We start from the raw sequence: 23642 nt of genomic DNA on the forward strand, positions 1-23642 counted from the left end.
GCGTATTCCGCCACCGCCTGTGCAAGACGTATTGTCCTCAGGAGCCGCTTGTAGCGCGTTCGCGTCATTCAGGCCTTCCTGGGCTACGCCTAGAGGCGCAGGTATCCCAACACGCAACACGCCCAAAAGGGAACTCATAATTTCCCCTGCAAAACCCTTGACCCTCCTGGGTGAACCGCAGGGAGCTCACTTGCCTTTCTTGGTTCCTCCCTTCCTCTCACGCTGCACACGCATCCACCAGGTGGTCCTCTCAGCTCCGCCTGTAGACTGCATCCAGCATCTGCCCTCGGCTCTCACCCCCACTGCTACTGGACTGCTGGCCACCTCATTCATTGTAGGTGTCTCCTAACTCTTTCCAGCAATCCCCACTCCCCACGGCAGGTCCAGTTGGCTTTTCAAAATGCAAGTCAGGGTTATCACTCCACTCCTTGTACACTGCTGTTGCTTCCCGGTGCATCCACTGCCAAATGCAAAGGCCTTCCTATGCTTACAGGACCCTGGCCTCCCCTCTGAACCTGCATCCCATCCCCCTCCCTTGCCTGACTTCTGTCTACCCTGGCCTCGTTCGTTTTTTTGAAACTGATGTTCTCTGCCATGGATTCGTGCCTAACTGGCTCCTCCCTGCCTTCAGGTCTCAGGTCAAAATGTCATCTCTCCTAAAAGGGCCTTTTTCATGCATCGCGTGGACCTCTTTCATGCATCGACCTCTTTCATGCATCACGTGGAACTTAGCACAAACTGCATTTTGTTTTACACTCATGCCCTCCCTTGTCTGTTGTCTGCTTCCCTCATCGGAATGAAGGTTCCACTGGGCATAGACATTGGCTTTCTTGGTCACCCAGAACAGCATCTGCCAGTTTTTTAATACCTGTTGAATGAACAAATGAATGAGTGAGTGAATGAGTTTCCAGTCTGCATTAATCTGTCTTCCCAGCTAGTCACAGAGCCCCAAAAGGTGTCAACAGCACTCTTGTCCTGCAGAGTCATGGTCCAGGCCTTGAGGGTCGTGTTGAGGTCCCCAAGACCACCCCTGGATCTGATGATTCCCTGGCACGACTCACGGGCGTCCTTATATTGGCATACTGGCAGCAGCGACTTTCTACAGTGAAGTGACAGGAACAAATCAGCAAGTGGAGAGGCCCAGGGGCATGCCAGCTTCATGCCAGCCCTCGAGCTGACATGAGGCCGTGGCGGGGGTGAAGATGCAGCATGCTGCAGAGGGGCTGGAGGACAGGGACCCACGGCTAGCTCCGTCTACTGCCTGGAGCAGGGGCTCCAGCCATGGCTTTCCGATCTGGATTTTATTTCCATTTCAGGTTTTGACACACGAGATTGATTGCCTTTCCATGTAGAGGACTGCTGTAAGGACATTTCCTCTTAAAGGCAGCTCTAAAAAGGTCTCAGGAAATGAGTTCATTTAAAATAAAAGTATGATGGAGCTGAAGAAATAGCTCGTTTTAGAGAGCGCTCACCTAGCGTACGCAAAGGCCGCGGTTCGAATCCCCCAGGCCTCAGAGGGACATTTAAAATAAAAGTATGAGGTCAGTGGTACCTCAGACGTTGTGGGAATCGGGGTGGTCATGAAGGTGGTGTCCAGGAGGCAGGGGACAAGGAGGCTCATGAAGACAGGCTTGAGAAGTGCTGAAGGAGTGGAGTGGGGTTCCAGACTGCACTCTTCACTTCTCTTCCTTGAAAGCAACGATACCCTAGGATGTCACTCAGTAGCATTCTTTCCTCTGCGACTTTATTGTAAGGAGTATAAGGATCAAACCCGGAACCCCCTTGCCGAGGACCTGGTGTTCAGTGACTGCAATAATACTAGGGATGTTGGTCACGAGCACTCAATATATGTGAGGTGCAGTCACTAACTCATGACACTCATGATAACATTTCAGGTAGGAACTATCACTGTCTCCATTTTGCAGGTGAGGAAGCCGAGACCCAATTAACACACTGCCCAGAGTCACATGCTCGTGTGCACCTGGATCTGTGTTCTGGAGGCCCAGGGGGACCCTCAGGCTCCCTGGGCATGCAGCCTCCCTGGCCAGGGCAAGGCTGGACAGCTCCCTGGCCTTTGCCTTCCATGTCAGCAAAGGAAGTGCTGAGGGCTGAGGAAGCATCCCTGTAACTCATCTCTCCCTCTTCACACTCCGGACCACCCTGGGAAGAGCTAGAAACCCACCCGCAAAGACCCCTCCAAAGAAATATTCTCAGGCAACCTTGTGACATGTATGGAAACTTGAGAAATTCGACCTCAGTCCTCCACTTTCTTACTCTGTGTCCTCTGGACAAATTACTCAATTCCTTTGTGCCCTGTTCCTTCTCCGTAAAATGGGGACAATGATACCTACCACTTGGGGCCGTTGGAATTAAGTGGCATAATGTATGAAAGAGGCCTTTGCTGGCAATATCTGTTGTACAGATGACAATGGTTTTGATGGCTTTCTAGAGTACCAATGAAATTCAAGCATCTATCCATTTGGTAAAGAAAAGAAAATCCTTACTTCACACCATTCAGCAGATTTCCAGAAGGTTCAAGTAACTAAGCATATACAAGACAGTAAGGTATGATATCACACAAAAAAAGTGTGTTTGTAAGATCAGGGGGAAGAAGGACATTTTAAATAATACCATAAAAGCAAAAGGCAAATTGGATTTTTTTTTTCAAAATTCTAAACTTCCAGCAATGTGTAGATACAATGAGAAGATAAGGAACAGGGTGAGGGTCAGTATTCACCACAGATAGACTGACAGGCAAAGGGTTAATATCTAGAGTGTAGAAAGATGGACTGAAGCCACTGCATAAGCCGACAAGGAGACCAACAGGTGACTCAGGAGAAAAAGTAAACCTGGTCAACACACGGCTTGATTCGCTTCATGTTGTTAGTAATCCTGGAAATGAAAATAAGATTTCCAAGCAAAACTGCTCTGCCCGCTCCCCACCACACCTATGTTAAACGTTAAGAAATGCAATGTAGCTTCCCTGAGAGCCGCTGGGCCGTGGTCACTGCATTGTGGAAGTCTGGTAGCGATGGTGGTGGAAGTAACAGTAGCAGCCCTTTTGGGAGAACCGTGCGTGCGGCACTCATATTTTTACCTCCACAGTAGTCTTGGGGGATGGTGATCATAATTTCCCCCACTTTACAGAATGCTAAACTGAGGCACGGAAGTGTTAATATCCCCAGGACATTCTAGTGGCAAGTGGCAAAACCAGTCCCTGACCCCAGGCAGGCTGGTCATGTTTTCTGGGCGCCCTCCCACTGTGTAAAGTAGAAAACCACAAAGGAGCGTGTGCAAAGCTTTTGGCCTTAGTGGCGACTGCAGCAGGGAACACGACATAACCTACGTGCCCATCAGCTGGGGATGGACGGCTCATCCATTTTGGCAGGACCCTCAGGGCCTGCACAGTACCTCCCCCTCCCACGACCACACAGCGGGCACAGGGTCCTCGTCGTCCCCATCCTCCTCCACGTCCTTCCAGGTGCAGGCTCCTGGGGTTAGGGGCGGGAGGAGGTCGCTTTCCCTCCCCTCTCCCCTACCTCCCACCTCCCACCTCCCACCTCCCACCTCCCACCGCAGCCTCCGCATCTGCGCAGCCGCAGTCCGCGCAGCGCCGGCTCTGCAGTGCCCGGACAGGGTCTGGTTGGGGAGGGTGAGTCCTTAGAGGGACCCCACCGGCGGGAAAGGGGAGGGAGAACGGGCGGGGGGCGTGGGCAGTGATCCAGGGAGGCGTGCGCGGGTGTGACCGTGCGAGAGTGTGTATGCGTGTGGGGCGGGGGAGAGGGGCCCAGCGGCTCCAGGGATGGGATCTGGAGAGGGAGGGTCTCAGGCCATCCAGTGGGAGGGGGCTGGCGGCTTCTGTCCAGGTGGGGTCCCTTTCTCTGCTAACCCGGGTTTGCCCACCCGCCTGTGGATTGCACGTGAATTTCAGCCTCCCCGCAAGAGGGGAGAAGGGACCCAGCACCGAGCGTGCATTCGGGAGTCTGAGCGCCCCCGCGGTGTGCGCACGTGCGCGCTTGTGTCTCGGGGTCCCAGCGTCTCTGTGCTTGGCCCTCTCCATCTGCAAGCACGCCCGCGTGTGTGCGCTGTCGGTCTCGGCACGTGTGTGCCACTCTGCAATGGCCAGGAGCACGGCTGTGAAGTCTCACAGGCGCAGGATCCCCGCCCCAACTCTCCTGAGCCGTGTGCTAGATGGAGGGCCCTCCCGTCCGTGCAGTGGAACCGTACCAGTACCCGAGAGGGAGAATGCGCCAGCGTTGGGCGCTGGGCAGGATCTGCACCCAGAGCGCTCCGGCAAACGTGGTCGCCAGCATTGGTATTACTAGTGTTGTCGTGGGTTTGCTTTGCGCCTCAGCCGAGGACCCGAGAGCATTGAGGCTATGGGATGTGGGTCCCTGCGCGCCTCCCTCTGCTCCCCACCCCATCCACTGCCAGCCAGTTTCTTCTGACCTTGACCCGTCTTCTCTGGGTGTCACCCCTCCTACCTGCGGTTCTCCTCTTCCTGGGCCTCCTCCCATGATTAGCCATGTTTCATATTAAAACGGCACTTCCTGGGAGATGGCGTTCCCTCGCGCTCTTTTCCCTCAAGGCATATATGTATAATTTCCTTTTTTTTTTTCTTTTTCTTGAGGAAAGTCCATGGTGACAGCCTCAGCCTTCCTGGTCTGGCACTTACACGGCAGCCCTCACTGAGGTTGCAAATGGCCACCCAGAGCTAGCTCAGCTTCATACCTGTGCTGTGTGGCTCATGAGTATCTTCTTCTTAAACACCTGAAATAGTCAAGGTACTGTCTAAAATGCAGAGGAGGTGGGGCACAGCGGGGCCCACCTGTAGTCCCAGCAACTAGGGAAGCTGAGGCTGAGGATGGCAGGTCCAAGGCCGACCTCTGCAACTTAGTGAGACTTTCTCAAAGTAAAAAGTGAAAAGGGCTATGGGCGCGGCTCAGAGGCAGAGTGCCCCTGGGGCCAGTCCCCTGCACCACAAAAGTAAGGTAGAATGCAGAAGAAGGCATCTTCTATTAAAACGGGCTTCTGGCCCTCTCTTGAGAAGCCAGAAGGTGGGAAGCCCCGCCCCAGATCTGCTGGGTTTCCCAGGGCAGCTTCTTCCAGCTGGGCATGGCTCTCTTTGCCACGATCCCCCGACTCCTGATGTCCCTCTCCATGCCACACATCAGTGTTTGCCTGCCTTGCAGTGACAGCATTTGTTCAGGCCTGCATTTCACCTCCATCTTCAGAAGAGTGGCCTGAAGGAGGGACAGGAGCCCCTGTCACTGCTGGCACACCTATTGCACTTGTGTTACCGCCAGACCCTGCGTGCATTTGGTTCGGACCCTTACAGGCAGGTTCTGACTGCCGGCTCTCCACAGCGTCTGCTGGGTTTGACCCTGTCTGCTGTCCTTCAGGAGGACGGAGCTATTGAGGGCCTCAGGCGTGTCTTCAGTGTCCAGCACTCTGCAGGGCTCTGGTGCAAAGTTCTGGCTGAGAAATGGCTGGAGAAGGCATGTCCGCTGGACACCCATGGGTGGCAAATATTTATGGGGTCCCACGGAGGTGGTGCTCACACTCAGCCTTGAAGGACAGGCAGGGTTCCTGCATCCTCCAGAGTCTGTGCAGAGATCGCCTCTGTCTGGGTAGGAAGCTCAGCGCCTCTGAGTCAGTGGCCATAGTTTTACCCTCCTACTTCACACTGGTGAAAACCGAAGCCTGCAGGGTGGGCGTGACCTGTCCCAGGTCAGCAACAAGTGCGTGGTGAGTGGACCTCCCTCCTGCCCCACCCGCTGGCCCTGGAACCCTCTTCTGCCTCCACACGTCAGTGAGACCTGTGGTGTTGGTCTTCCCGTCTTTGCATGAGCGTCAGAGCAAATCTCAGCCCTCACACCAATTCACCCCTGCATACGCAAGAGCATCTCCATGGAAACAAGGTGCACCATGCCTCACGTGTCAATCATGCTGTCCGCATCACGTTCAGCAAAATTAGCGACAGTTCCTTGGTATCATCAAATCTCCAGTTTTTCATAAAATTTACATGATTTTCTTTTTTAAAAATGTCTTAGTTGTTGATGCAGGTTAATGGCATATAGAATGAGAATATTGAAACCGTCTCTTTGATGACAGACTTCAAACCCCTACCTGGCAAATTGGTTGTTCTGTGATGACAAAGGAGAAAGTTGGGGCCGCAGGCTGCTGGGAGGGCCGGGGTCCTTCTCCTGGTGACAGCGCATCACGCTTGTCCATTTTCCTTGGCCATCGAGAATGCCGAGACAGGGTGCTTACAAAGAAAAGCGGTTTATTCACCCCACAGTTTTGGAAAATGGAAAGCGCATGACTGGTCTGCCCTGGCGGGGACCACCTTACTGTGTGACGCCCACAGCACCTGGTGGGAGAGGCCACACCAGCAGACAGGCAGCCAGAGAGGCTCCAGGGCGGGCTTGCCCTGGAGACTGCCCGGGGTGGCTGGAGTGCCTCATGCTGCCCCTCGAGGTCGGTGTTGGTGACCTGAGGCCTCCCGCTAGGCCCCGCCTCTTACCATCACCATGCTGGCCATGTCTCCCACACACGGACCCTGGGGACAAACCATGAGCCAGGCAGGGGCCCCAGGGGGACTGTCTTCTAAAGACCTGCGACTGTGCTCAGGGTGTGGATCCTCCCTGCCGCCCCTCGGTCCCTCCAAGCATGCTCCGCCATGCCCCTGGCACTGTGTGCTGCTGCCCTGGCCTCTCTCTTCCCGCTGGGGCGTGGATGGCATGGCGGCGCGGGGCCCGGCCCCACCTGTACTTCCTGACTGCGCACTGAATGGCCCAACGTCTGTCAGTCCTCAGGTCTCGAATCCTGTGCCGGGACGGGAGGAGAAGCCGGCCCCAGAAGCTCCACGTCCTCCTGGGGAGATGCAGAGCCTCAGGCCTGAGCAGACGCAGGGGCTGCTGGAGCCCGAGAGGGCCTCGGCGCTGCTGCCTTGGGAGAGCAGGGCCTGGGAGAAGTCCCCCCAGCCCACCATCGCCAAGGACTGGGCGGCGGTGGAGGTCGGGGCCTCCGGCGGTGAGAGTGATGGGAGAGGTGAGGGAGTGTCTGTGGGAGGTGGGCAGGAGCGTTGGCCGCGCTGGGGAGAGGCACCCTCACTCCTAGCTGCTGCTGGCTGGCTAGCCGGGTGGGATGGGCCACGTGTCCCCAGCCATCCTTCCCGGCGCACACGGCCGCTCAGAGCAGCAGGAGAGGTAGTGCTCTGCGCTGCGCTGGAAACCCCGTCGCTACTCCTCTGCCGTTGGCCAGGATGAGCCACAAGGTCAAGCCCAGAATCAGCAAAGCAGGGCGCTGCCAGGGGCTAACATAGGGAGAGGCCACAAGCCGGGACAACTGGGGGCACAGATTTCCCACAAGCACCTGCTGTATGCCAGGCACTGTGTAGGGGTGCAGATCCAGTGAGAGGGCTGACCAGGGCTTAGATTCTGGGGGAGACCAGAGTGACCAGTTAGGAAACCAGAGGGAGGTCTGTGTGGTGGTGCCAAGCCTCACAGATGACCAATGGGATGGTCCATGGAAAGCAGCTTGAGTCCGTCATTGCAGGAGCTGGGGCAGCACTGTGGGCAGCCACAGCAACCCACTGCCACCCACCCAGAGGCAGGAGAGGGGAGACCAGGCAGGCCACAGCAGGCACCTTGCTGTCCATGCAAGACTTTCTGTATGACCGAAGATGTGGAAGCGCTGCAGGTCAGGAGAGGATGACTTCGTCCCCATTCTAGAAAGGTTCCTCTGACTCAGGGTTCTCAGCTGGGCTGGATTTTAAATGACCCCTCCCCTGGCTTTCTTGGGGGACATCTGCTGCCATCTCATGGGTAGAAGTCCATCCTATTCTGCTAGACCCATGGGGCTCACTCAGCTGGGACCCTGGCCACCAAGAATTACACAGCCACATGTGGCGGTGCCCAGGGTGAGAAGCCTGCCTGAGTGTGGGAGCCACGAGGGAGAGGAGAGGAGTGGAGACGCGGCCCACGTCTGAGAGGGAGGATTGGCCCCTGCTGGAGTTGTGGGGAAGGAAGGAGAAGAGAGAGACCAAGGGTGGCCCTTGAGCTTTTGACCAAAACAGCAGGACAGCTTGCCATTGGCTAAGATGGGGTCATCTGAAAGACAGCCCACTGCAGAGGGGCTGCACTGTCCGGCAGGGACCAAATGGAGGTTAGGTGTGCCAGGGAGGAGGAGGCTTGGGCCCTGGTGGGCCAGTCTTCCCAGGACTATTCAGCTTAGGGATGCGGACACTGAGGTGCCCTGGGGGAAGATTTCTCCAGGAGGCTGTTTTCATGGACCGGTCATCCTACATGATCCCCTGTCTTTTCATTCTGCTCTCTCACTCAGTTTTCGATGCAGGCCCATAGAGAAGCAACTCTTACCTGCTAGACAGGTGAAGGAACAGAGGCTCAGGGGGAAGAACACATCAGGTGAGCCAGTATAAGACCAGTGGTTGTAGGGTCAGAATGCTCATATCCTGTCTACCTGAACTACTCCGGCCAGTGCAGGTGGCAGGAGGTCAGCAGAGAAGGATAAGATTCCAGTAGCAGAGTGAGAGGGATCCACCTCAGGTGGCCTGGGCACTCTCACTCGTGGCTCCTTTATTCTCTACTCCTGCCCCCATCCAGACTTGTCTTCTCAAGAGACTGGACTTTCCCAGGACTGGAGCTCAGTGGAGGAAGATGATGAGTCAGAGGACTCCCAGGTAGGTGGAAGGGGTCTTCTCTTCTTTCCCACAAATATCTCACCCTGAAGATCTCAGTGGGCTGTCATGCTTACTTCTTCAACCTGGAATTTCCATGCCCCATGGAATTTCCAAGAAGTGTCTTGTGGGACAAAGCACACATTCTTATGGTGGTCAGACACAAAGTGATATATATGTAACTTCATCCACACATGCCCTCCATCCCTGTACTCATAAACCCATCCATCCATGCATCCATCCATCCATCCATCCATCCATCCATCCATCCATCCATGCATCCATCCATCCATCCATCCATTTACCTATTCATCCATCCTTCCATTCATCCATCCACCCATCCACCTACCCACCCATTCATCCATCCACCCATCCACCCATCCATCTATCCATCCATCCACCCACCTCTAAAACATCCACCAACAATTCATCCATCTGCCCACTGCTATATCCACCTACTCGTCCATATCCCTATTACAACCATCGGTCCATTCGACCACCACACCTATCTGTTCACTTATCTGTGCATCCACTCTCCCTCCTGCTTGCCTTCTACCTCTCTATTCATCAGTCCATCCACTGCCCATCCACTCCTCCACCTCCCCATTGAGCACCCACTAATCATTCATATGCTCACTCACTCATCTACCTGTCCTTAATGCCCTACTCACTTATGTTCCCATCTCGTCCACCCATGCATCCAGTTGCTACATGCATTCTCATCTACCCTTTTAACTACATACCATCCATCCATCTCTCCAACCCACCTACCCCCACACACTTGAGAGGCAAGTAGCACAGGGGTCATGAGGCTGGAGAGGAGTGGAGGGCCATAGCAGGTGAGACCATGGAACAACGGGGTGGATGACACAGGGTCTTGTAGACCACTGTGGTCATTTGGGAGGACGCATTCAGAGCATTGTGGAGATCAAGGAGCAGGCTTGGAAGGAACACAAGGTCAATTTAGACATGCTGTTTGAAGAGGCCTCTGTGAGGTCTTTCACTTATGCATCAATTCAAGGTTCATTGAAGGTCCTGGTTCTGACCCAGCTGAGCTTTCTGCATGGACAGGTTCTCTATAAACACAAGCAGGTGCAACACTTGCAAATTCTATCCAAGTGTCTGAGGTTAAGAGAAAAAAGAAATGCTAGTGCCCATAAACTTTCCCTGGGGAAGGTTGCTGTGGCAGGTGAACGCATCCACAACACGCATCCACAACACTAGAAAGCAGGACAATGGTTACGTCTAAGGTGGGGAAGAAGAGGGTGAGAGGGAACCCGGGGACGCGGGGTGCTGGAGATGTTCTGGTTCTAGGAGACACTTCATGCAGGATTCACCTCTGAGGATTCCTCAGAGGTCTCCCACGTCCAAGGGGGCATGCCTAAGGCCCCCCAGTGGTGCTTGAAGGGTACAAATCCTGTATGTGCTGTGCTTTTTTCTGAATGTGCATAATTATGATAAAGTATGGTTTATAAGTCAGACAGCATAAGAGATGAACAACAATAACTAAACAGAGTATAAGTGGTGTTTTAAACCTGTAAGATTTTCTATACCAATGACATTTTGAAATTTTCATCTATTATTCTGAAATTTCCTCCTATGGAGCATAGGTGTGTTATTTTTGTATATTTTTCTTATATCTAGTCACTCTGCTGTACAGTTTTAATTTCAAACAGCTTCTCCATTGATGCACCGTTTCTTTTCCAATCAAATAATCTATTTTCCTGCAAGTGAAGGTGGTGGCCCCTTCCTCTCTGGTGTTCACACTTGTTCTCTTCTGTTTCAGGGCTTTGTGGAGTGGTCAAAAGCTCCACAGCAAACGACCATAGTCCTGGTGGTGTGTGTGCTGTTTCTGTTCCTGGTTTTGACAGGGATGCCCATGATGTTTCACATTTAGCTGTAACAGTGGTTATTGTTTTAAGTTAGATACCCTGTGTCATTTTAAGGAAGTGTCCAGGCTAAAAATCAGGAATGAGTATTAAATATCATCAAATGCCTTCAAACATCCATTGATATGATTAAAAAAAAAAAAAACTTTTTGGTATGAGGTTTTGCATTGCTGTATTTCATTGAAATTGAGACTTCATTGATTGTAAAACACATTTTAGTTTGTATACCACTGAGAAATGGTAATTAATTGCAAAATGTCACCAATCAGAAGACTCCTGCTAACTTCAGAGAAGGTGAAAACAGCTTAGGTCTGGGGACTCTGGTGACTTCCTGACACCACAGGTCTGTACATTCTTAGGGCTGTGTGCACCAGTCTTTCCACACTAAGTTCTGTGTCTGTGTTTTACGTGGGGCTCTTGTTCACAAGTGAGATTGGTGCTATCTTTATGAAGTTCCAGCATCATGGCGAGCTTGCATCACAGGAAGACCTGAGTCCGTGTCGCTCTTTTTTGTGCTTTTGAATACCTTCTCCAGTTTGAGAAGTCTCAAGCTCTTGACAGTTGAGAAGAATCCACCAGTAGAGGGGGCAGGTCCCTGAGCCATGGAGGGAGATGTCAGCTCGCTCCTGGGCGGCTTTCTCTGTGCCCCTGTGATGTCCCTTTATTCAGAGCTTCTGCGTCTTGGCTTCCTTTGGATGATCTCAGTGGCCTTTTATCCCCTACAGGGTTTTTCATTCCATAGACTTTTTCAGAGAGCTACCTTAATTATGCATCCTATTTTATAATTACACAGAAACTTTCTCTTTGTGGTGTTCTATCCCCATTTTCCTTTCAACTTCTGTGGTTTACTTGTAATTGATTTGTCAAAGTTTTAACAGGCTGATTACTGTTTTTCAAAGGATCAGTATTATTTATTTATATCCATTATTTCTCACTTGCAATTCATTTTTAAATATATTGTGTTTATTTTTATTGTTTTTATTCCTCATCTCAACTTTTAAGTTGAATACTTAATCTATATTCTCTTTATTCTTGCAATAATAGAATATTTAACAATATAAATGTTCGTCTGGATATAGCCTTGGCCGCATCTCAAAGTTTGATGATTCATGTTCATGTTTATGTAGGTTTTTTCCCCCTAGTGTTCCTAGAGAGCACTTTGAAACTCAGTGATTTGGCTAATGTTTTGCTTAAAATAGTTTGGTTTCTGGTTTTACTGCACTGTGAACAGAGAGTGTGGCCTATAATATATGTGCTTTCAAGACACTGTAAAAAGCTGTTATTGTAGCCTAGGACATGTCCAATTTTTGTCGTGTCAGGAACATTTAGGATGGACACGTGTCCTGTGTCTGTGGGATCGGAACTCCCAGTGTCTGCTGACTGACCAGGCGCTGTCAGGCGTGTTGTTCAGATCCACATGTTACTTGATCTGGCCTACTGCATCTGTCAGAGACTAATAAGATTGTGGGAAAATCTGTTAGTACCATTGTTTATCAATATATTTTTATAATATTGGCTTTATGTATTCAATAGCTGTGAAATCAATGCAAATAAGTCCAGCACTGCTGTCTTAGCTAAATGGGCAATAATGTAATACATCAAGCACAGTTCCAGGCATACAGTAGGCACTCAATAAATGTCAGTTAAAACCTGACCCTGAGTCTTCTATCAAATATGAAGGCTTGTCTTCAACTCAGCCCTTGTCTTAATCCTCATCTAATGCTGGTTACTATTATCATTCTGCTCTTTTAAAAATCGTGTGTGTGTGTGTGTGTGTGTGTGATGTGTGTGCTGCATGTGGTGTGAGTAGTGTGCATGGTGCACGCGTGCGTGTGTATCTTCTTTCCTCTGGGCGCTCCGTGGGCTGCCACAGTGCTGGGTGTCGGTGGAGGCTGTGGATGTGGAGACTCAGGACCGCAAGGAAGCCGCAGCAGACGTGCTGGTCCTGGGCTGGGTGCGGGAGCATCTGCCCACGCCCAGTGGTCCTTGGGCACCACAGCCAGATGCCAGCGTTAGGCACGATTTCATCCCCGCACTCTCCCTGGTAGCCCCTGTGGCCGCAATCCTCACACCAGTCTCCTGTCCTGCTCCTGCCAGCCTCCCTGCTCCCTCTCTGTGGCCTCCTCCCTGCCAAACCTGCCTCCCAGCTGCTTCTCACATGCGCACAGCGCCTGTTCCTGGGAGCTGGTCTCACCTCAGGTCTCGTGGCCCTCCTGGAGGTCTCCCCGCGGACAGGCTCCAGCCCCTGGGCAGCACGCCCCCCTGCGTGCCTCCTGTGCTGGTCTCACGGCTTGGGGCAACTTTAGCCCCAAACCCCACTTTAGCGCGGTTCCCTGGTTAGCGGCCCCAGGTGGCTTCGCGAGGGACTGGTCGTGGACCCAGAGTGGCATCAGGATGTGGCATCTGGGGAGCATCCGCAGGGGATGCCAGGAATTCCACAAGGCCGAGGTCACAGGGAAGTGCGGGATGCCCATCCCTGGCCCGTGGCGGCCTCTGGGACTGACAGACTGAGGAGGGAGCGGCGGCTTGGGGTTGTGAATTGCTGCACACTGCCCCCAGGTGCCTTGGCATCCTGCCCTCAATCAGCACACACGGATTCCCTTCCCTCATCAACTTCTCTGCCAATCCTCGAGATTCTCAAGCTCGGAAGTACTTTTTAGAATGATTCCTTTGGAGGCCTGAGGCTGGCTCCCTCCACAGTCCTTCTACAGCCGCAGAGACTCGGCAGACCCTAAACAGCAGGAGGGATTCAGGGCAGACTCTTGCTCCCCTGCAGGGCCAGGAGCTCACCGCCAGTGGGTCAGTCAACACTGAGGCAGGCAGTGCCCAAGAAGCGCCTGCTGCCCAGGGACTCTGGGTGGAAACCCCCAGCCTGCTGACACAGCCCAACGCCTGCTCAAGGGGAGAGGCGCCCTGGGCCCACTAGGCTGCTCCTGGAAAGGATTCCACAGCCCCGCCCCCGCCCTCAGCCTGGTGGTGGTCGCTGAAGGTCCAGCTGCTGGCTGAAGGTTCACCCACTGTCTTGTGGGACCTGATTTTGCCCATAACTGTAAACTAGGGTTCTACTTCATGCATTCATCCATCCACCCGACATTTCCAGAGCACCTACTGTGTGTTGAGTTCTAGGCTGGGTGATGTATCTGGCACAGGGAGGAAGGAGCCCACTGTGTGATCCCTGACCCTTAATGGCTCTAGGGCTGGTGCTGGGGGTGCACAGTTATTCATTAGGACTTTGGGCATTTCTTGAGGACCTACTGTGTGCTCAGGCCTGGACTGGACAAAGTTTGGGTGGGAGGGAAGCACCAGACTATATGGTTCTTCACCCTGCTGGCTCCTGTGCTGGTACTGAGGAGATGCTCCTGTTTATCTGGCATCTCATCAGGGCCTCACCAGGACAGCACTGGGCTGTATGGGGCATAGGGAAGAGAGTATGTGTTGTCCCTGACCCTGGATGGCTCAGGTTCTGGTGCAGGGGATGGACAACTATTCATTCCTATTCATTCTGATCCTCGGCAATTCTTTTTTTTTTTTTTTTTTTGGTAGTGCTGGGGATTGAACCCAGGGCCTTGTGCATGCAAGGCAAGCACTCTACCAACTGAGCTATATCCCCAGCCCCAAAGCAATTCTTGTGAACATACTGTGTGTTGGGTTCTGGGCTGTGATGTGTGGGTCACAGGGAGGGACCAGCTGTTGGTCCCTGAAGGGCAACAGGGCCTGGACAAAGGTTTGGAGTTATTAATTCCTCAGCCTGACATTTCCTGTGTGCCAAGACCTGTGCAGGGGATGTCAGGATGCAGATTAAAAACAAAAAATAGCAGAGCAACCTCCGCCCCCCAGTTCTGGCTCCAGCTTCCAAGACGGCAGAAGCTGGCGGTGTCTGTACTGATGTGCCTGAGCTTTGTCTGTGTGCAGGTCTGAGTGCTCATGGAGCCTGTTTCTGCCTGGATTTCTCCCTGTGTGTCAGTGGCTCTTAGCTTTCCCCATTATGCACATTAAAAACAAAGTGTGTTTTGGTTATTTTCAAGCCTTGAAATTTTTTTTTTTTTGATAAATTATATCATTTTCAAACTTTTCTTATAGTGAAGGTAACAATAGCGGGGACACAGGTATAAGATTTCCTTTTACCTTCCTTTTAAAAATACATTATAAACCACACAAAATGTCTTTAGTGCAAGGAGATCTTGTAAAGTGAGGAGATTGTCACTCTTATCTCACCTTGTGGCAGGCGGATGGCATTAACGATTCCCACGTCACAGGCTTCCCCCTACCCTGCTCTGGGAGCTCGGAACTGTGCTGCCTGGTCCCCTGTCACCCTTCTGGGCCCTGAGAACGCACCCAGCTTAGATGCGAGTCACCAGAGGGACAGTTGAATGTGGCTCGCTGCACCCTCTGGACCAGAGGGAACCGCCTTGCAGGTGTGTGGGGAGGACCACGTCCTCCTGGCAGGCCGTCCCCGCTCTGGGCTCCTCCTGCACATTTTCTCTGAGCACACTTCCTATCTCAGATCCAGATGTCCTTTTCAGACTGCTCCTTTAGTAAATATGCGACTTCACCCAAGGAGCCGAACCTCTTACTCTCACTTATTAAATCAAATTTATTGGACAAATGCCTATTAGATCATAACGTGAATGATTCAAAGGCCAGCATTTCCGTGGGCCTGCCTGCCTGTGCACATTCACAAGTTTGCCACGAGGTGGTTAAGACTGCTCTGGCAGTCATGGGGTTCAGTCGCAGCCTGTGTTCTTTGCTGTGTGACCTCTGTAAGTAACTGAGCTTCTCTGAGCCTTGGCTTCCACAGGGCACCATGGGGACATGTGGGACAGCCTGTGTCCCACAGTGCCAAGGTTGGAAGTGAGGTGTAAACACGAGGTGTAAGGGACCCTCCACGTGCCTCAGCTCTTACTCTCTTGCATGTCCACACCCGTGTCTGTTAGGTCACTGCCGAGGGCAGGCCTCTCCTGGTGAGTACTCAGGTGTCGAGTTAGGCATGGCAGCGGGGAAAAGGGGTGCCCGCACGGGACGCACGGGCGGGGCCTCTTGTTGGGGTGCGTCCTCTGGTGTCGAGTGAGGGCTGAGGAGAAGCGAAAGGCCTCGCCGCACTCGAGGCAGGCGTAGGGCCACGCGTCCGCGTGTGCGCGTGGGTGCAGCCTGGGCGACAGCCCTGGCGGAAGGCCTTGCCGCAGGCCGGGCACCGGTAGGGCCGCTCGCCTGTGTGCGTGCGCTGGCGCTGCGTCAGATGCGACACCTGCGTGTAGGCCTCGGCGCACCGGCCGCAGGTGTACGGGTGGCTTCTCACCCGTATGGAGGCGCCGGTGCTCGGCCAGCGCGGCGCTCTGGCTGCAGGGCTTCTCCCCGGTGTGCGTGCGCCGTGCTGCGTCGGGCGCGGTCTGCGTGAAGGCCTTGGCGCACTGGCTGCAGCCCTAGGCGTCTCCTCCGTGTGAATTTGCCGGTGGCAGATGAGCGTCGAGGAGAAGCGGAAGGCCCTGGCGCACTGTGAGCGCTCGAAGGGCTTCTCGCCCGTGTGGGTGCACTGGCGCTCAGTCAGGGACGAGCGGTTGCGGAACGCCTTGGTGCCCTGCACGCAGGCAGAGGGCCGCTCGCCCGCGTGCCCGCGCCGGTGCCGCGTCAGGTGTGTGATGCGCGTGAAGGCCTTGCCGCAGTCCCCGCAGCGGTGAGGCTTCTCGCCGGTGCGTGCGCCAGTGCGACACCAGGCAGGAGCCCTGGCTGAAGGCCTTGCGGCACTCAGGGCAGGGAACGGCTTCTCCCCAGTGTGGATTCTCTGGTGCAGGATGAACGCCGAACAGTACCTGAAGGCCTTCCGGCAGTCCGCGCTCCTCCACGGCTTCCCGGGCCTCCACCTCGCTCCCCTTTGCCAGTACCAGTGTCCTTCCTTGGCGCGCTGGGGATGCCCAGCTGGGTGGCGGCAGGGCTTGATGTTCTTGCAGCTCGCCCAGCGCTCCGCGTTCCTGGACGGCCTCCCCAGCACCTCTCCCTTGTGGGCCACTGGCTTCAGGTAGCTCTCCTGGTTTTCCCGTGGGTCCTCAAACTCGCCTTCCTCTTTCCAAGGACCTCCCAGCTCGAGCCCTGGGGGCCGCACTCAAGGTCCCCTCCATCCTGCTCCCGGGTGCTGCCTTGATCTTCTAGGTCCTCTCTGGATCTGAAAGGAAAGACTTCAACAGCTGCCATTCGCCCTGGGCTGCGGACTAAGAGCTGGCTCCCGGGACCTGCCTCCCCCCACTGGGGTCAGTGATTCTCGCCCTGGTGCTCACGCCCTGGGTTGTGGGAGGTTCAGAGCATCCTGCTCCCCACTCTGGATGCCAGTGGCGTTCTGCAGCTGAGACACTCAGAATGCTCCAGACAGTGCCAGGTGCTCCTGGGACGGAGTCGTCCCTGGCTGGGGCTCACCGAACTGGGGTATGAAAACAAGTTCAAAAAGATCCCTGGCCCCTCACATTAAAAAAAAAAAAAACAAAAAAAAAAAGCATAAAAATAAGAAAAATCAGAAAACAACCTGTCTTAAACATGACCTGTGACCTGGTGCCACAGACTGGATCATGTCACCTGCATGCCTATGTTGAAGCCCTCACCTTCAAGGTGACGGTTTTTGGAGGTGGGGCCTTGGAGCTTTGGAGAGTTGGGCAGAGAAGGCCATGAGGATGGAGCCTGAGTGGGATCTGTAAGAGAGGAATCCCCCTCTGCCACAGGAGGACACCGGGAGAAGGGGCCCTTTCCCTGCACCTGACCTCAGGCTCCGGGTCCCAGAACCGTGGGGCACACATCTGCTGTCCAGGAGCCATGGGCCTGTGGTACCCTGTTGCAGGGTCCTGCCCTTCGCAAGGGCTGTCTGCTGTGCCTGGAATGCCCTTCCCCAGCTGGGGCACACTGAGCAGTCTTCTGACGGGAGACTCTGGGGCTGGGGAGAGTGGAGTGAACGTCCGGGCGGAGAGGACCTCAGTGCTAAGCTCCTGATGTGGGCCTACCACGTATGGGGTGGGGGGTGTGCTGGAGCAGAGCAATCAAGCTATAAAACAGGAGATGGCGTTTGGCAGGGGTGAGGGTCAGAGTGCAGGACCCTGTATGCGCAGCAGCAAGGCCCTGTGGTGGGGGCTGGGCAGGGCGGGTCCCAGTGCCCATGCCAGCTCCACAGGCCACCCCCAGGCCCCACTGGCACATGGGGCTCCAAAGCAGGCAGTAGTGCCCACCTCAAGGTCCCAGGAGCACCAGGTTCTATCACTACAGGTGTGGCCCTTCTTGTGGCTTCTATGCCTCAGTGGGTCCAGCTGGCATCTGCAGGAGAAAGAAACGGGGACCATGAAGGTAGAGGCTGGGGCAGACACAGGTGGCCAGTGAGGATGTGAGGATGGTGAGCGGTTGGGTGAACCTGCAGCAGGAGCCCGAGACGGGGACACAGACATGCTCAGCGTGGTAGAGGAAACTCACAGGGAGTCTTCCCCACACCAAAACCAGTTCTTCAGGCCCCTCTGGCTGCAGGCACACGAGCCAACCCCATAAGGTGCGGGGAGCAGTGGCAAGGCTTCCCACAAGCCCTGCTTGGGGCGGACAGTCTGCCTGGTCAGACGGTGGGACTCAGAAGTACTCTGCCTACTGTCACTGTTTACTGTAAGGGATCTGGCTCAGGAACAGCCTAGTGGAAGATGCATAGGGCAGAGGACACTGGGTGGGACATAAGCGTCCACATTGTCTGCTGGTGTGCCACCCTGTGTCCACCAACCTGAAGCTCACCAAACCCTGACCTTTAGGGGTTCTACGGAGGTTTCACCATGTAGATGGGACTGATTCCACCCTTGGCCACTGGTGATGACCTCAACCTCCAGCCCCTGTGTGTGCATGTGATTGGGGGATGGAGATGAAGGTCGTAACGCTTCAATCAGGGTGGGTCCTTGGCAGTGGGCTTCCACCAGAGGCCACCCAGAGGCCCACCAAGAGTCAACTTATTAGCATAAACACAGGGCTGGTTGAAAGGGGTTTCAGCATTGTGAATAATGGAAGATGCTGCTCTTACCCCATCACTAAGGAAATACAGTTTTAGAAGCTCTATGCCAGGAACTGGGGACAATGACCAAATTTTTTTCACTTCACATCACAGATAGGCACATACATTATGTTCACAGTCACATATAATCATAACCCAGGGGCTAGTTATATCACATGCATGTACACAGACATGCAGGAACACATGGGTCCCCACAGGCACCTGCAGCACCTATGCCTGCTCATGGGACTTGGGGCACAGGTGGCTACAGGTTGCCATCCCATGTGAACAGGTACACTCAGGAATCAAGGTTGCATATGCCATCCTCTTCACACAGGCAGGTCACGTACTGGGAAACTACCCACAGGAGCACACCTGGCCACAGGCACAGTCGTGCCTGGTGGGCATGGTCAACGTGGGTATGGTCTTCGTCATGTGCAGATCACACACAACATTGCGTGCCTGCCCTGTGTCTCACAAACACACAGTGACACCCTCTTTGTACAGAGTGACACAGGCACACTGGGCCACCTAGCGTCGTGCTAGCAAGCATACTCGGACACACAGACGGGGGATTCTACACCTCGCACCCTGGAGGGCGAGTTCCATACGCGCCCAGTGAGCCACACACCCGTGTGACTATGTGTGCCGAGGCGATATGCAGAGATGCCCAAATGCAAGCACACATGCTAAGGTACACACCCTGTTTCACCTGCAGACAGGTCACTTCACTGGAGTTAGCAGGTGTAAACAAGGATGCGTGGGGATGAGCTCGCACTGTCACACACAGTCACACCTGCAGGGGTGCACGCCGGGGCTCAGAACGTGAACCAGCAGCCGCGCACGCTTTCGCGCATGCGCACATAACAGCGGCGGCCCCCTACTGGGACCACCACCACAGGCCTCTGGCGGCTCCCGCAGAGCCGGACGGAGTCCGGTCAGCTGCTCCTTGGTCTGCAGCCTTTCCTGGCCCTCGCAGATCCTGGGGACCCCACTTCCCTCAGCAGAGCAGAGGCCAAGGCCTAGGCCGCTGCACACGCGACCAAGTGGACCCGGTGCGGCTTGCGCCTGCGCATAAGCACAGATGCGGCCCGAGCGCAAAGCCTACGACTCCCAGAAGGCCCTGCGCGCACGCCTGCGCACCAATCAACTGACTGGTCGTGTCTGGGTGGTCAAAACTACAACTCCCAGACGGCCATGGAAGGGAGGGAGGGAGGAGGGAGGAGGGAGGAGGGAGGAAGGGAGGGAGGGAAGAAGGGAAGAAGGGAAGAAATGAAAGGAAGGAGCGAAAGGAGGAAAGAAAGGGAAGGAAAGGAAGGTGGGAAGGAAAGGAAAGGAAGGGAAAAGGGAGGGGAAGGAAAGCTAGAAGGAAGGAAGAGGGAAAGGAAGGAGGGAAGGATGGGAGGAAGGAGGGAAAGGGAGAAAGGAAGGTAGGGAAGAAGGGAAGGAAAGGAGGGAGGGAAAGGAAGAAGGGAGGGAAGGAAGGAAAGAAGGAAGAATGGAAGGAAGAGAAGGAGGAGGGAAGAAGGGAAGGGAAGGAAAGGAAGGAAGAGGGAAAAGAAGGAGGGAAGGAAGGAGGGAGTGGAGGAGGGGAGGAGGGAAGAAAGGAAGGAAGGAAGGAGGGAAGGGGGGAAGGAATGAGAGAGGGCGGCGAGTGCGTGCATTAGGCGAGCCTAAACCGAGCTGGAGCTAACTGCTCTCAGCCACCCGCACAGGCCGACCCGCATTTGCCCCGCGGGGATCCGTCAGCGCGCCAGGCTGCGTAGCATCGCGGGCACTGCTGCCCGGAAAGCGCTGACGCCGCTGGCACCCGCCTTCACAGGGCCCGGGGCTGACCGCGCGGGAGGCGCCCAGGCGCGGCCGGAGCTGCGCTGTGGGAGGCCCTGGGACGCGCCGTCGCTGCGTCTCCCCCGCGCGTTTCCCGAGCCCAGGTGCGCGGCGCGGAGGGGCAGAGGGTCATCTTGACGACGTGGGACCGCGCCCGCGCTGTCCAGAGCCCTCGCTGGCGTCTGGCTGCCCTCCCCGCGGCTCCCCGTCACCACCCGCCGGTTGAGGGGATGAGTGCGGGGCCGCCTGGTGTCCAGGCCGCGCCCTTGCGGTGGCTAGGTCCTGGGTTTAAATGCTGCGCCCAGCCGCCACCAGCTGTGTCCCGGGCGGGTTATCTAGCCACACCTGTGACACGGGCGTGATGGCTCGTGGAGAGGATGTGACCCTTTCCTTCCGGGCGCGTTGGCGCACGCCTCTAATCCCAGCGACCCAGGAGGCCGAGGCAGGAGTTTCACAAGTTCCAGGCCAGCCTCAGCAACTTAGCAAGACGTTGTCTCAAGATAAAAATAAAAAGGGTTGGGGATGTGGCTCAGTGGGGGAGTGCTCCCGAGTTCAGTCCCCAAGACCCCCCCTCAAAGTGGCATTTTCAGATTAAAAAAAGGGGACACCCTGTACTTAACCCCCCTAAGATATTACTGAAAAAAAATAAAGCAGAGCTATTTTAACAAAATGGCTAAGCAACTAGGTCAGGATACACCACATCACTTTAGGTCCTGGCCTTGGCCAAACTTCCCCACGTGGTCCACCTGGGCTTGGGAAGCCCCTCCTCTTGGCTAACCTAGAACATGGTCTTTGCTTCCCATCTGCTTAACTATTGGGCTTGACATCTTGACTGGCACATTGGGAGGCCTTGATCATCCAGGTGTATCTGCACATCTCTGGGTGGGGGTTGGGGGCATTGAAGGAGACTTCTGGAGAGAGCTCCACTAACAAACTACATGCAGGCCCGTTGGCACCTAATGAGGGCAGTCCAAACCCCCATGCCCAACCACAAGGACTGAGAAGGAGGGCAACCCTGGAGTACCTCCTCTGGAGGAGCCCAGGACACCTCCCTTGGAGCTCAGGGACAGGACTGGGCCAGGCATGCAGGCCTGGGCTCAGGGCCAGATAACTTAGAAACCTGCTGTGAGCCCGGTGGTCCCCTCTAAAACACAGATGCTCAGGACCCAGCTCACCACAGCTGGGGCCGCTGGGGATGGCTGTGCTCACTTTACTGTCCACTAGAGCACCTGTGCAAGCATCATGGGGAAGAGATGCCTCAGGAGGAGGGTCCTGAGGAGTTCCTGGAAAGAGGCGGGAACTGGTCTTAGGACCACAGGATCCTTAGCATCCGTGATAGAAAAAGAATTTCAGCATATGTCCCTAGAGACACATTCAGGGAGGACTTGGTCCGTCTCAAGACAGACTCATGTTGGGGTTCCTGGCTCTTCCAGAGGAACTTGTGGGGCACGGGAAAGTGTGGGAGGACCTCACTCTGGACATCTCAGGATCCTCAGGTGGATGTGGTCTCCATTATTTGATAGAAAACATTGCAAAGTCCCCTGAATTATATATGGGTTCTCAAAATATCAGATCTCTCTTTGCTTAATCTGTTTATTGGTGGGATTATTAACAGTGCACAGGGTGATTTTTATAAATGGGCAAATGTATGGTTAACTTTAAGATTTATAGCCGGGTGTGGCAGCACAGGCCTGTAATCCCAGCAGCTGGGAACCTGAGGCAGGAGAATCACAAATTCAAAGCCAGCCTCAGCAACTTAGTGAGGCCCTAAGCAACTCATGGAGATCGTCTCTAAAATATAAAAAAAGAGCTGAGGAGATGGCTCAGTAGTTAAGAACTCCTGGGTTCAATCCCTGGTACAAAAAAAAAAAAAAAAAAAAAAAAAAATTAACAGATTTCCCAGAAATTTGGGCTTGACAAGCATGAGTCATGGCAGCCAATGAGGAACTTCCTTCCTTTATGTCTCCTTCCTACCTGTTTCTTTGATTTCCTCTACCCTACCTCAGGGAGAAGAGCAGGGTGTGGGATCTGGTTGGACCTCATGTCCACGTCCACACCAGGGCTGTGGGATGGCCACCCTCATGCACTGACCACCAGAGCCAAGCATGGGTTCATTGCCCCTCGGGGAAAATCTTATTCAACGATAAAGAAAAGCTTGCAGCATTCCAGTTGAAAACACGTTGTCCTGTTTTGCTTGGGCTTCAGAGGCCAGGCTGCGATCTCGCCAAGTGCCTCTGTCACTGCTAGATGGCACTGCGGGGTAAGGAATAACAGCTCGGCCCAGAAAATCGCTGTCCAGGAACTCCGCCTTGGCAGAATGCACATACCTAGGAGTCACCTCTTCACTAGCAGTAACCCTCGAACATGGGCTTTGGAGTTTACGTTGCCTGTTTAACTCGGTACTCGCCGTTTTAACTGTTTGAGGGTACGTGGGCAACACTGCACCCCTGTGGGCCCACAGGCACCCCCGTTGCCTGCCGTGCTCTTTAGTCTTGCAGAGCTGAGCAACACACATCACAGACTCCCTACCCCGTCCCGGCTGACTCTGACACCCCAGGTTGCTCACATAAGAGGCAGTGTGTGGGGTTCTCTCGAAGGCTTGCTGGGTGGCGGGAAGGCTCGGCTCCTCCTCCTTGCCGCAGCGTGTGTAGGCTTGTCTCCTCTGCAAGGCCGTCACCTGCCCAGGGTCTGGGCTGCCTCCCCTTGCTGAGACCTGAGCCTTGCTGCCGTGAACACGGTGTGCACTATCCCTTGGAGGCCGAAGTTCTTCGGGGTAGATGTCCTCCCTTGGCATTGCTGCACTGTGTGAAAGGTGCCAGGACTTCCACACAACTTTCCGCAGTCAATGCGTGGTGGCATACTCCCTCCCACGCTGTACAGAGCTCCACCACCTTTGTCTAATTCCTGCTGGCATTGTTATTTTCTCTATTTACCTACTTACTTATTTGGATAGTGACCATGAGGGCATGGATGTGTGGTGGTTCCTTCTTTCTTTCAAAAAGAAATAATAGTATTTTTTCATTGTTCAGGAACGACAGTTACTTGGTAGAGGGTCGGTCGCATGCGCCTGCTGGGCCCCCTGCAGCCTCTCACTCCTTGGAACCAGATTCTCATTTCCTCTGGCACACGGACCTTCATGCGGTGCCTGCTTTTCTTCACAGCAGCCACTGACAACCTGCTTCACAAAGACACGCAAAGGGCACGTGGAGAGACCTGAGGTGGAGCTGGAGCC

The 23642-nt window shown here is 54.4% G+C and overlaps 1 protein-coding gene across 2 annotated transcripts; it reads left to right on the plus strand.

The window, feature by feature from the left end:
- The first annotated feature begins 3586 nt into the window (after positions 1 to 3586).
- Positions 3587 to 10694, plus strand: SMIM17 (small integral membrane protein 17). Of its 2 annotated transcripts, none has more exons than XM_079117338.1 (4): positions 3587 to 3652; positions 6812 to 7053; positions 8628 to 8704; positions 10488 to 10694. In XM_079117338.1, the coding sequence occupies exons 2-4, from the start codon at positions 6885 to 6887 to the stop codon at positions 10596 to 10598; spliced, it is 357 nt and encodes a 118-aa protein (XP_078973464.1). In that variant the 5' UTR covers positions 3587 to 3652; positions 6812 to 6884; the 3' UTR covers positions 10599 to 10694. The 2 variants fall into 2 exon arrangements, with proteins under 2 accessions (XP_078973464.1, XP_078973465.1); XM_079117339.1 differs by having other exon boundaries at positions 6812 to 7035.
- The last annotated feature ends 12948 nt before the right edge of the window (positions 10695 to 23642 follow it).

Source organism: Sciurus vulgaris (assembly GCF_902686455.1).
Source record: "Sciurus vulgaris genome assembly, chromosome: 17".
In the NCBI taxonomy this organism is placed as follows: Eukaryota; Metazoa; Chordata; class Mammalia; order Rodentia; family Sciuridae; genus Sciurus; species Sciurus vulgaris.

What these genes read in the sequence shown, in the direction of transcription:
- SMIM17 (XM_079117338.1), top strand. Translation starts at nt 6,885, where the DNA reads ATGCAGAGCCTCAGGCCTGAGCAGACGCAGGGGCTGCTGGAGCCCGAG. An exon ending in CGGTGAGAGTGATGGGAGAG is followed by an intron (nt 7,054 to 8,627) that starts GTGAGGGAGTGT and finishes GCCCCCATCCAG; the next exon opens with ACTTGTCTTCTCAAGAGACT. An exon ending in ATGAGTCAGAGGACTCCCAG is followed by an intron (nt 8,705 to 10,487) that starts GTAGGTGGAAGG and finishes CTTCTGTTTCAG; the next exon opens with GGCTTTGTGGAGTGGTCAAA.